General features: G+C 32.2%; 2 protein-coding genes across 3 annotated transcripts; one reads left to right on the plus strand and one right to left on the minus strand.

Annotated features, from left to right (window-relative positions):
* The first annotated feature begins 6629 nt into the window (after positions 1-6629).
* On the plus strand, positions 6630-10583 carry LOC101222826 (poly(A)-specific ribonuclease PARN). 2 transcript variants are annotated; one of them, XM_004148204.3, is made up of 7 exons: positions 6630-7050; positions 7196-7326; positions 7473-7801; positions 8256-8369; positions 8671-8797; positions 8884-9151; positions 9606-10583. In XM_004148204.3, the coding sequence occupies exons 1-7, from the start codon at positions 6674-6676 to the stop codon at positions 10360-10362; spliced, it is 2103 nt and encodes a 700-aa protein (XP_004148252.1). In that variant the 5' UTR covers positions 6630-6673; the 3' UTR covers positions 10363-10583. The 2 variants fall into 2 exon arrangements, with proteins under 2 accessions (XP_004148252.1, XP_031738618.1); XM_031882758.1 differs by lacking the exon at positions 6630-7050 and having other exon boundaries at positions 7492-7801.
* Positions 10461-12795, minus strand: LOC101209797 (probable L-type lectin-domain containing receptor kinase S.7). The gene has a single exon (XM_004148235.3). It carries the CDS (start codon positions 12634-12636, stop codon positions 10621-10623), a length of 2016 nt encoding a protein of 671 aa, XP_004148283.1. The 5' UTR covers positions 12637-12795; the 3' UTR covers positions 10461-10620.
* Between the last annotated feature and the right edge of the window lie 1570 nt (positions 12796-14365).

The raw sequence follows: 14365 nt of genomic DNA on the forward strand, positions 1-14365 counted from the left end.
TTTTGTACCGTTTTAATTCATCTAGAGTTAGCACATTTAAGTTAAGAAGTGTTTATAACTATGACGGCTCGAAACAAAAGCCATAAGATCACTTTATAATGTTTGGGGTCCATTACTTCCTTCAAAATTGAGCCTGTTTTAAAATGAGACTGTAACTCTTCTAATATTTTGTCAAAAAATCAAATAAACTTTACATTGGCAAGATAAAGAATAAACTTTAAAGTATCCACAACTTCTAGTGCAACCATTGTTTTCACGTGTAATCATAATTTTCAACTTACAGAATTATAACTCGCTCCACCATAAAGAATAGACCACTTCATAAATTTTCTTCTTTTGTCACAAGCTGATAAATTTTGTTGAAGACTGTAGAGTAGTTTTAATCTTCTTGGTTCACTTAAAAGTTCTTCAATCGTCGAAACAACTTCCACTACACACTTGGCATAACAGTCAAGTCAATGCTTGCATGCATACTTGTAGAACACTGCTAATATCCTATTTTATGGTAAACCAAATGTACCACACCGATGAATTTCATTTTCTTCAGAATAAGTCATTATCTCCCTTAACAAAAAATACAACGTCAACATTAATATAAAGTTCTTTGGATGAATGTGCTATATTTTTCATTCGTTTAGGTTGTTCACATTCCAAACACCTTATCGAGTATATGAACACATTCTTTGTTTGAATCTTTGTTGGAATCCCCTCGACTCCACCGGCCTACCATCATTGGCGCTTAACAAAATTCGTGTAGCTCATACTATATTAACACGTTCTAGACTTAAATTGTCTACATCAAACTCTAATGGACAAAAAAAGTTTAACAAATTTACTTCACTCTTAGCAAGTAAAAAACGAGTGAATAACCCACACTATCCACAATATCATAAAATGTTTCAAAAATTATTTTCTAACCGCATGTAGACAATATTGCAACCACATACCATACTAAAACATTCAAGAAACTACAAATCTAAAACTTTAATAACATTTGGAGAAAAACCTCACACACCTTCACCTAAAAATAATAAACATAAAAACAATAGAGAAAAATTAAAAATACAACAAAATTAGAAAACACACAAAATTAAGTAACTCCCAAATATAATTTAAAAAAGCACACAATCCATATGAAGAAAAAATGCAAAAAATATTATTAGAATCATACAAATTAAATAAATTGTTCCCAACCCCAATTACACAAACACTATTCCAAAGCTTTTATTCTATTCTCATCTTTTAATTTCATTTTTAAATTAGAGAACACAAGACACGATACAAAATTTAATAAGAGTTAACATGCTCGAGCTTAAAATATTTTTAAGTGAAACAACTTGAAATAAAAGTCGATCACCTCATTGAACTTTTTTATGAGGCATGTTGCTCTCTCCCTTACCAAAAAAAAAACACGAACAAGTTTGGTAATAATGGCTTATTTTTCAAATTATTATAAATCTTTTATGAGTTTTCTTATTAATTTAATGAGATAAAGAAGCAAAGCAAATACATCAATGTCTTACTACCTCAATAAAATGTCAAAACAAAATTCCAACCTCTAAGTTTCAAGTTGAATATGATGTTTTAATCATTTGAGTTATGCTCGAATCGACAATAAATTTAGAGCTTTAATTAACTCTATTTTTTTTTTATGCAAAAGTAATTAACTCCAGCAAACATTAGATTCTTGTTAAAAAAAAAACTTCATTATTAATCAAACAAACACATAGAATGTAAAAATAGCCATAAGAGAGTGAGTTTTGCTAGTGGATGACGACCTTAATAGAAGAAGTTCATTCTACTCTAACATTGGAGAGCATTGTGACCAAATGTCTTAAAGATCATCTAGCAAGCGACTTTTGAAGATTGTTGATATACTAAAACCAAATGTAGCATTGTTGTTAATTAGAAGTTGTCAAGAAGGTGAAGAAGTAAAATTAATGCCCATAAATAGACATGGTATCAATTGATATTTTAGAATATCCACTCCATCATAATTTGTTGAAGAGGATATATATATATATATATATATAAGGTGATAGTTATAATTATACCATCAAACTTAATTTGAATGGTAAAAATTAAGGACTCATTTAGTAAATATTTTGTTTTTGAAAATTAAGTCTATAGACACTACTTTCATCTTCAAATTTATTCAATTGCTATTTACCTTTTACCAATTGTTTAAAAAATCAAGCCAAATTTTAGATAGTACAAAAATTAGCTTCTTAAAACTTGTTTTTATTTTTGGAATTGGACTAATAATTCAAATGTTGTACTTTAAAAAAATATATGCAAAAGAGGGTAAGATATGAGGAGGAAATAGGCTAAATTTTCAAAAAAATCTGGAAAAAAAAATTGTTAGATTAACATATGTTTTACTTCGAGGACTCAGTCTTACTATTAAAAGTTTGAAAATGCAAAATGGTAACTAACATCACGTTTACTCCAATAAAAACACAATAGATTTTGGAAATAAAATAAAATGGAATCCATATACTTGAGTTATCCAATTGTATTTAAATATGGAGTCCACAAGTTGAAGCAACACAATTGATTGATGAGTTGAGGCTGATCAATTAACTTACGTCGAGAATTATGTTCTATCATTATTACCACTATTGATATAGTTACCATTACTGCTATCACTATCGTGAACATTACATTCAATTTTTTTTTTAATTTTAACATATTTACTATTACTGTTATTGATATAGATTATGATTGACCTTCGAAGATAAAATTAACAATAAAAACAACAGTAAATCTACCAAACTTAAAACTTATAATTTCAAGTATACAAAATGAAAAGCAATTTAATTAAATTTTTGATTATTCAAACTCATTACCATTTATTCATAAATAAAATTCGATTACAATTATTACGATTTTGGTAAACACGATGCAATATCATACATGGTTTTTTTTTTTTTTTTTTTAATTTGTCATATTGAGAAGTATTGCATGGGAATTGGCCCCATGACATGAAATTTTGGTATTATACATGTTCAACAAAATTCAAGTACCCAAAAAAAGTACAACTTTGGATTTTTCTAATTTTTAAAATTTGTCCTTCAAATGTGAACGTTTTTTTTCTTTTGTTTCTTCACATTGAAGTTATGCAAAAAAAATACTTTAAATATATATATATATATATATTATGATCGTGTTTATTTACTGTCTTGTTGATACATTGTTTTCTTAATGCTATCGTTATCACAATCTACATTCTTTATAAGATATATGAACTACAATTAACATCTTTTATCTTTTTAAGTACTTCAAATATTTTTTTCGTCTGACTCTTGCTAATTTTTTAACTTTTAAAATAACATTTACCCACAAATTAACTTTCAACTTATTTATCTTATAAAAAATTTTAAAAATTATAATTCATAATTTTTTTTTTTTTGTTGATGGTAAGGTTTAAATTTGTAATGAATATACTTTCAAGTAAATATCCAACCTAGAATTAAAAAGTAACAAAATGATAAAAAGTAGATGAATAATTAAAATCAAAAGAAGACTACAAAAATGTATGGTTACAGATAGGAAAGTTTATAATTTAAATTATTATAATTATTAGTTCAATTCTTCTTTTTCTCTTTTTTGAATAATGCGACTTCAAAACAAATGGATATATATATATATATATATATATATATATATATATATATATATATATATATATATATATATATATTTTGAAATGTGGTATAAAGTTAGAATCTTCTAAATTCAAACTTAAATATATAATGCTACATTATATTTTTTTTCTCAACTAAAATAAAATTTAAAAATTATCTTCATTAATTAGGATATATTCAATATTTTCCTTAGCAATAAGATAACAAAAACACTTCATTTTTATTCTTTCTAATACAAAATCTTTGGGTAAAGGAAAAAAAAAGAGAATATTGTCTACCAACCAATTGGCTTCTTTCCTTCCATACATGGTTTAGAATAAATGTTAATTTAAATGTTTTAGTTACATCTTCACCGTTAGATTATAGTATTTTATACCTTTATAGTTTGGATCACACTCATACACAAATGAATGAATCGAGATTCGATGATATATAAATTTTCCACAAACAATTGCTTCTTGTCAACGTAAATTACTTTAAAATTTTCAATTTCAAATATCGAGCAGACATATACTTTAGCATAAACAACAACTATTAGATTTATTTATCTCTTAAAAACAAGTTTATTTTCACATTTATATATCTTGGTTAGACCAGGAGGAATCACTCAGAATGTACTAACTTCTCTTTATGGACACTGACACCTTAAACTCAAAGAGTCGTATATTGTCAACAAAGACTCTCCTCTTATGGTTCATTCATACATCAATCGTGAGTTTATTCCTAAAATTGTTATTTGTGATACAAGTGCAAGTTACTTATGTGTATACCTTCATTCAGACAAGGGATGATAGGTTTTAGTTCTGGAAATTATTTACAACAAACAAATTTTGTGGAGTGAAAGGGTCAAAGCTCGATACGTTTCAAAATCTAACAAGTATCCATGGTACCTAAGAAAAGTTTCTTATACACGAGGAAACACCATTTTATTTTATATATTTTTTTCTTCACATTTTACTCACAAGAAAGCTAGAAAAAAGAAAGGGAAAGGAAAGAGGTGAAAATAAAGGCAATAATTATTCTTTTCTTAGTATTTAAGTCATACTTTGGAGCTCCCATACAATTTTTAAAAGGGAAAAAAATAAAAAACTAATTAACTTTTTTTACTAAATACTTGATGAATTTGAGAGAATCTAAGCTTCAATATGGCCACCACATGCAAGTCTATATAATTTTCTACTTACTTTGTTTCTATATATAAACTATTACTCATATGAATAACATAAACTTTTACAATTTAGTCAATTTAGTCTTTATATTATAAAAATTAAAATAATGCATAGTTATTGTCCTTCAAATCAGTTTGATTTGGGATTCATTTATGTTGTTAAGTTCTCAAACTCACCAAGTTTATCATTATTATTCAACTTTTGTAATGCAAATTATACATTGGGCAAACAACCTAAAAAGATTGAAAATAAACTTACCATATTTACATAGTAATTTGGACAAGATGCATAAATGTTATTTAAGCCAAAAATAATAATATATATAACACAAAAATAAAATAATTGAATGTGTAGCATAAAAATTGATAAAATAAATTTTTAATTCAATTTCTAAATTATGCTATTTGCTATAATTTTCCTAGTAATTCTTACTGGTTTTCATACCGTAAAGTTTCTTTGTTGAATTTGTTTTTCATCATTGGCAAAATCGTGACTGAGAACTATGTTTTTATTCATTTAAATTTACATTAACTATAGACATATATATGTCTATGACTTAAACTCCTAAAAATACTTCATATAAGGTTGAAATAGGCATTAAATCCAATTTATCCCTTTTTGATATCGCTATATTTTCATTATTCTAAATGCCAACACTCCTCGAAAACATTTTTCACACCAAATACCTAAAGATTGTTTGTTCTTTTTAGAAACATCTTTGTCCATCTTGAGAAAAATTGTTACATCGTCTATTTCCCTAAGAAATGATTACACATTTGAAACACTTTTCTATTACCACTTATTTGACAATGTGCACTTCCACTTAGACTAGAGAACGTTTTATTTTGAAAGTTTTCATTTTTTAATTGCATTTTTAGTTCTATCAATGCCCTTTGTCACACCAAAACCATTAAAGTTTTGTTTAATAAATACTATTGAGCTTTAGAAAGTGATCCAAAATTTAGACCAATTTTCTCACAAACCAAAATATTAAGTTAAAACCATAGTTTTATATTTATTTTATTATTAACACAGAGTGATAGATCATGAACACAACCAATCTCACTAGTATTGTCGTAATTAATTTATGATCAATTGTCAAATAAAAAACGTACTTGACTATTATCAAAGTGATAACTTGATAGATCTATGAGTAAGTGATTTTTTATTTGAATAATTATTGTTTTAGTATGTTTTAGTGGGAAGTTTTCATTTTGGAATTTAGTGGAATTTTATATTTTAACCAATATTTAAAATATGGAGGTTGATAGTATACGAAAGTCTTAATTTTACATAAATTTTATTTTAGAGAAATATTTATAAAAAAATTATAAGAACAAACAATTCAGAAAATAAACTTAAGTTAATAAATACATATTTTATTACGTTCAAAGAAGTAAATATGTCTATTATATATATTGTATTTATATTAATGATGTTTATTTCTTTTTTATTTGTGCATATCCGTACGAGCAAATAAAAATATTGATTTTCTCCCTTTATCAATATCAATATCAACTTCATGTAAATATAAACATATTGAAATATCAATAAAGTTTATATCAATAAATGGATATAAATTAAACTATCACTTTAACTTAAAAAATTTTTTGTTATGATTTTGGGAGTAAAAAATTTGGGGTAAAAATTAGATTAATAAAAATAATTTTTAATTTTTAATTTTTAATTTGAGGGTATATATGAAAATATTCAATAGTTTAGGGGAAGGGAAGTTCGACACGTCGTTTTACAAGAGTAGCCAGGAGGCTAACACGACAAGTCGGCTTTTGGCCATATTTCATCGTTGTCTCGTTACCCTTAAACCTCAGTGATGCAAATCCCCCGGTAGACTCAGCGATGAATCCATCTCACCCTCTTTGGGCCCTTCAGCGGCGGCTTTTCTGCTTCATCAGAACTACAAACTACTCCTCCGCCGCCGTTACTGCTCCGTCCACCGCCTCAAACTCCAGTTTTCCCCTCAAGAACGTGACCAAGTCGAACTTCGAAGCTGCACTATCGGAACTTCGAAGCCATGTCCGAGCTGCGGACTTCGTTGCCATCGACCTCGAAATGACCGGCATCACCAGCGCCCCTTGGCGCGACTTGTTGGAGTTCGATCGCTTTGATGTTCGTTACCTCAACGTCAAGGACTCTGCTGAGAAGTTCGCCGTTCTTCAATTCGGCATCTGCCCGTTCCGCTGGGACTCCGCCAAAAATTCATTCGTCGCTCACCCGTAATTGCTTTTCTTCGTTGTTTCATTTTGTTTTCGTTTAATTACTGTGAAATTTCGTGTGAAGAATCCTCCTATACCAGCTTACGGTGATGGGGGAAATGATTTCTTCTAGGAACTTGACATTGTCTCGCTGTTTGAGCTGCAGGCACAACTTTTTTATTTTCCCACGCCATGAAATTGAAGTCGATGGCCCTTCTTCCGAGTTCCTCTGCCAGACAACCTCCATGGAATTCTTAGCTAAATACCAATTTGATTTCAACGCTTGTATATATGAAGGTAATTTTGTTTTCATGTGTTTTCACGTCATTTTATACGATTGTTCAGTCTGATTTCCAAGCATAATCGTAAACTTTTAGTCGTTTCATTGCTCGACTCTTTCGTTCCTCTCGGATTTTGAGAACTTGAATTGCAATTAATCACAGGAATATCTTATTTGTCCAGAGCACATGAAGATGCAGCACGTAAACGTTTGAATTTTGCATATGGGGATGAAATGTTGGATGCATCTTCTAATGTGACTAATGTTATGGATAAGAAGAGGGTCGGCATTCCTGATGTCTTATTCAAGGAAAGAATGAAAAACAGATTACATGAATGGCGGGACAGATTACTATCTGAAAGAAATATGGAGTTTCAAGGCCAAGAAGGCTCAAATGATCACAAACGACAATTTCAAACCATTTTCTTCAAGATGCGACCTGCTCTTACTTTGAGTGATTTCACCTCTCATCAGATCAAATTGATTCAGCTGGTAAGATAACATTGTTTTTTCCTCAATCAAGGGAGGTTGAAACTTTCAGATATTGATAAAGTTGTTCTACCAATATATCTTTCATGTCACGATAAATAAGCCTTACATATTTTACATAAATTTTAAACTTCAATGCATAAGTTTGTGTGGTTAATTAAAATGGAGATTGAAATATTATAAATACTAGAGTAGAGAGAAATGTGATTTTATTATTCTCAAAGATGGTCATATTGCTCTGTACTTGTTTCTTTTTATTGTTATTTGGAGAAACTATCTGTCTCTGACACATTTCTTTTTTCTATTACGATATTTTGCACTTAGTCAGCAATTGTATCTATGTTTGGCAGCATGCTAGTTAATTTAACTGTGAATATTAATCATTGGATGCTCTTTCTTTGAGATAACTTGATGTTATTTCTTTGAGTGATGATCATGTGGAGGTGAACATATGCAGGTAATTAAGAAGCATTTTGAGGATCTTTGTTTTGTTGTCGTGAATGATGGTAATGCAGATCTACAACAGTTAGTCGTGTTTGTGGATTCTAGAGACGATAAAGAGCTGCTCATGGTTAGACACTTCCCTTTTATGCCATCACAGAATTTGGACTTGAAACTAACAAACGAGGGAGTTGAAATGAAAACAACTCTCTTGACTTGGTTACTTTACTTTCTAACTTTTTAGTTTATATTTAAATCCATGCTTCTTTGGCGTTTTAGTGCATAAAATAAGTGCTCGAATTGGGTATGCTTTCTGAAAGATTGTTGTGGAAATCCGTATGTTACATATTCTGTCAGTAGCGGAAAACAATATGTGAAATCGATAACCTTGTTTGTTACCCTAATATCATGAATTGTCACAATTATTGCAGCAAGAGGTAAACCGTGACCAGAAGGAAGTAAATGAAATGAAGATACAATCTGCAATTGGGTTTCGTCATGTTATTGATCTTCTTTCATCGGAAAAGAAGCTAATTGTTGGTCATAATTGTTTCCTTGGTAAGACGACATTCATCCTTAGGTTTCATAGGTAATAGCTACTGAACAATTCCCCTTGTCAGCTGACACTTCTGTTTTTGGACCAGATATGCTTCACATACACAGAAAATTTATTGGCTCACTTCCTTCAACCACTGAAGAATTTGTCTCTTCTTTGGGAAAACACTTTCCGTACATCATGGATACCAAAATTCTCTTAAATGGCAATAACATTCTTATACGACGGATGAATAAGTCCAACACATCTCTATCCTCCGCCTTTGGCTTATTATGCCCGCATATTGCCTTCAGCTCTCAGAGGGTTAGTGCCTGGAACTCTGGTGTGCAAGTGGAGGTTCAAGTAGATGATCTAAGGTAGGTTTTTCCTAACACATGTGGATTACTACTATTTTCTATATTGAATGCTGCCGAAACTCATGGGTGAAATCCTAACTTGTCAACATGAATTCTGAATTTCTGATCGTGCAGGTTTAGGATTGATTCTAAAAAGGTTAAGTTCACAATTATGAAACATGTTTTGAATGATTCAAAACCACTTTTGATGAAATGGAACTTGCACTTAACAGCGTAAAATTGAATATCAAGTTAATTTTGAGTGATCAAAAGTGTGATTCATAGTGGTTTTGAGCATAAAAAACGTTATTTTAATAATTTTAAAATCACTTTCAAACATATAATATACTATCTTTGAAGAACATAGGTCCATTTTGTGACATTCTGGGATTATTTAGAAACTGAAGTTAAACACTGATTAAAAATTATTGAAATCTCATTGCATTTGTGTGTTTCTCTTACAATCTCTATGCAGATCCTCCAAATGGAACTCCGGAGATACACATGAAGCTGGGTACGATGCTTTTATGACAGGATGTGTATTTGCTCAAGCATGTGATCTTATGGGAATTGATTTTGTAGATCGTTCAACTTCCGAAAATTTGCTTGGCAATGAGATATTGCAAAAGCACATCAATCGTCTGTATTTGAGTTGGGCCAGAGGAGATATTATTGATCTAAGCACTGGTAACCAAGTGACTGAGTCTTTCACGACTAGAAAGCATAGAGCGAAAGTATCTTTTCAGAACATTGTTCTAATCTGGGGATTTCCCACCAACCTTACTGCAAGAAAGATCAAAGCTTGCATCTCTAAAGCTTTCGGCCAGACCAATGTCTCTAGTGTCAACCATTTAGATGAAAGTGCTGTGTTTGTGCAGTTTACAAAGCCAGAAATGGTTTCCGAATTTCTCGACTTAAAGGAGAAGCTGGAGAAGCGTGATGATCCATTATCAGTTTTGCATCCTCTCACTGAACTTTTCGATGTTAGGACCACTCATGCTGCAGGCTACGAAGCATACAAGAAAATTTGCAGCTCTCCCATGTCCAAACACTTGTTTTCTGATCAGGCAGAGGCAGTTGGGATTAACCGAAAGACGACATCGATAAAATCTGAGGAAAAAAGGAGCCGGATGCACCAAGCTGTTGAAACTACTGAAATACAGGGAACGGAGGTGGAAGCAAATGATCTAAGCAACACTAACTACCACAGTTTACGATCTTCTTCAATGTAAACTCAAAATGTATCGGGTTTCTTTTTTCTTTTTGCAAATTGGGATTGTACATTGCATATTTATGGAAAATGAAAGCCTAATTTGTAATAGTGGGATAGTTAAGCAGAAACCACCAATATAGAGTTCAAATAGATTGTATTGAACTCCCCTTCAGTTTCTAGATACTTGAAAACTACATGTTGGCAACACTTGTGTGATAAACCAATAAAAGAATTTAACAATCAGGCGCAAGAAAAAATACAAAAAAGTTATTACTTTTCAGTCTATTTGGACAATGGTTGGCCTTGAAGTTTCCCACTCTCCTCCACCTTCTTCCTCTATTATAATGTCATCCACGGTCAGTGAAAAGCCACAAGAAAATGTAAGACTAGGCTTCATTTTAGGCACTAACGCTGGCTCTGCCTCGTTGTTGAGAATCTGTAGGACCTTCCTCATTGAAGGTCTTGTCGAGCTATCTGGGTTTGCACAGCTTAATCCAACAAGTAACAACTTCTTCATTTCGTCTTCCTTGAACTCCCCATTCAATCTGCTATCAGCTGCTTCAATGATCTTGCCTTGAGAATGCAATCCCCAAACCCAATCTACCAGGTTGACCATCTTTTGAGTACCTGGTTCTCTTTCAATCGGCCTCCTCCCACACGCTACTTCAAGGATAACCACACCGTAGCTGAACACGTCAGTTTTCTCAGTTGCTTTCCCATATTGAAGATACTCAGGTGCAAGATATCCCATTGTTCCTGCCGTTAGAGTTGAAACCGGGCTCTTGTCATGATCCATGAGCTTTGCCAATCCAAAGTCGCCCAATCTCGCATTGAAGTTCCCATCGAGTAGTACGTTACCCGTCTTTATATCTCTGTGGATGACTTGCTGCTCACATTCCTGATGTAGATATGTCAGCACAGACGCCAATCCAACAGCAATATTGTACCTGTGAGACCAGTTTAACAAGCTAGCTTCACTAGATTCCTGGTAAAGCAGCTTATCGAGGCTCCCGTTCGGCATAAAGTCGTAAACAAGAAGCAGTTCACCTTTCTCAACACACCAACCTTGGAGCTGAACCAAATTCTTGTGCCTCAACCGAGCTATGATCGACAACTCGGCAAGGAACTCGGTCTTCCCTTCGTGGGAATGCTTCGATCTTTTAACCGCAGAAATGTTTCCGGATGAGATGCAAAAAGCTTTATAGACAGTCCCAAAAGCCCCATTGCCAATGATCCTACTTGAATGAAATCCTTTTGTGGCTGTCTTTAGTTCTTTGTAACTAAACTCTCTAGGACCTGTCAAAAGCTCTGCCTTGATGCTTTTCTGAGTCCTAATCCTCCTCCATTTCATAAGTGAAAAGAAACCAAAAACAGCAATCACAGCACAAAAAAAAGCCGGTCCGGCGATCCCAAGACCTAATCCGAGCCTACTGTGACGACCGTTGCCAGAATCAGATAAAGAAATATTAGGAGAAACAATCACAGAGCTATCAGAAACATTATGAGGGTTAAATCTAGGCCTAGCAGAAACGAACCCAGAAGTATTAAAAGTCCAATTCTCAATCAAATGAAGCTCAGTACTCCCTTCAGTCGACCCCGAAAACCCAACAAACATAACCTCCTTAAGATAGCTCGAAAGATCGATACCGACGTCAAGAAGCGCCTTAGAAGGTTTCAAACTAGAATTACTCAAGAAAACCCTCAACCTACATTCCTCATTCTTGTACTCAATCCAAGCCGTAATCGACTTCCCACTCTTGAGATTAACACCTTGACTAGCAGGATTAGCTGTCTTGATCGAAATCAAGCTCTCAATGTCGAAGCCAACATGATGAGCATTCGGATCCTTAAAGACAGAATCAAGCCGTGTATCAAATTCAACGGCGAGAAACTTGTTCTTGGTCAATTGGGAAGAATTGACGAGACCCAAATACCCGCCTGGGCTGCCGAGAGTCTGATTATCGGGGGAGAGGAAAAAGGATAGACCGTCTCCGGAGGAAGTGGGGTTGATGTTGGTGATGGAGAAAGAGAATCTTGTAGAGAAAGAAGCAGTAAAGTTAGCATCGGCGTCGTAAAATCCGATGGGTTTGTTGTAAATTACGGTGCCGGCGCTTGAAGAAGGAACTCCGAGCTCTTTAGTGAGACCAATGACGCCATCTCGGAGATGGGAATCGCCAAGGAGAGTCAGGTTTCTGATATTGAAAGAAGTAAAATCGAAGCCGATACACTCTGTTCTTGGGGTAGTGAAGATAAGGAGAAAAAGAGTGAGAGGAAGGATAATTTTGGGAGTCATTGAAAAGGAATTAAGGAACCGGAAATGGGTTTTCAAGAACTGAGAGGATTGAATTGAAGAATTTCAATGTTCTTGATTGAAAGAAAATGGAGTTTAAACGGTTAGAAATGGGGCTTTGAAAATAATGCAAAAAGAGCAGAGTATGGCAACGGTAATGATGGAAGAAGAGAACAGGAAAACGACGTCGTTTGGGTCAAAGTATGACCAATGTGATAATAATGTATTATATTAAAGTTTTTATTATAATGTTTTTTGTGTCAGTAATAAATAATTATTCTGATTTGTTGAATGAGGAAATAAAAATAAAGAAAAAAACATTTTTGATGATATCTATTTTCAATTTTGTAAATACTAAAATATGTTCTAAACTTTTAGGTAATCCACCATTGGTCCTTACAATTACGTCCATCTGAAAACAAAAAATTAACAAACATCCTCCAAATTTAGAAATTAAATTTCAGTCTTTAGAAGGATAATTAGTCATCAAATTGTTCAATAAATATAGTCTTTAAATTGGATGATTATGTCTATATAGATTCAAAACTTGATAAACTCTTTTACTTAGTTATCACCATGATTTTGGGCAATCTAATCTTTACCAATAAGACAACAGATTGAGAGAATAATGATGTCTATTTAACAAAGTTGACTAACATGACACAATATGGCAAACAGCTAAAAGGAGAAAAGGAAGTGGAAAATTAGGAAGAAAAAAAGAGTGAACATGTGCCAAATAAACATAATCTTTCTATCTAACAATTTATTCAATTTAATACTTTAAGCGAAATTAAATTTAATCCTTCCAAATTATGTATTTTTTTTATTTAATTAGGTTAATGGAAATCTGAATACCAAAAGATTGTGAGTGGAAAATCTTTATAGAAAAAAATGAGGTATGAGTGATTTGTGCGCCAATTGGAACTTTTAGAAAATTACAAAGGCATCCCTCATGTGACCCAATAGGGCAATACCAATAGGGACCAAAAGGCAAATATAATTGTACGGTCATATAGCCGTTGTAAATGAACAATTGTGGGAAATGGGTCCAACCTGCAATTTCTCCACTTTCCCATGTCTATTATTTTCTTCCATAAATCTAAGTCTTTAGCTCCAAATTTGGAACTTTGGGTCATGTTTAATTTATAGTAAAACTTAGTCTTACTTTTTTTTTTTTCTTTTTAAAAATACCTCATACCTATAAACAACAACAAATACAAATAAATAGAATTCATTTTTTAGATCACATTAATAGACACTATTATGTGTTTTCTAACTTCTCTGTTAGCTTATGTTACAAAATATCGATAACCCATGTTGAAAAGGTCCTTGTCATGCTTGAATTCAACTATTTTGTTGCTAGTTGTTCGAGAAAAAATCTAATACATTCTTAATCGAGTCCTCTTTTAGAAATTTATATGCAGTCAATTTGTTCTTTATAAATGTCAAGCGTTAATGAAGATAGCCTGAAAAGTTATATTTCCTAAGACCGTACAATTCAAATGATACTTACTATTTGAGTTTTGAATATCATTATTAGTATAAAAGCAAGAGCCTTAAAGTTGTTGTTGCATCCCAAGGTTGATGTCAATTTAGCTGCTAGAGGGTTACCATCCACAAAGTTTGATTGCGTACTCCACTTAATAGTTTCTAGGTCTAGTTTAATATTTCCTAAGAATGTGACTTTTTTACATCAAGCTACAAAGTTAAAATCAAATGTGCATCTCCTGTA

The sequence above is a fragment of the Cucumis sativus genome, chromosome 3 (genome assembly GCF_000004075.3).
Source record: "Cucumis sativus cultivar 9930 chromosome 3, Cucumber_9930_V3, whole genome shotgun sequence".
Lineage (NCBI taxonomy): Eukaryota > Viridiplantae > Streptophyta > Magnoliopsida > Cucurbitales > Cucurbitaceae > Cucumis > Cucumis sativus.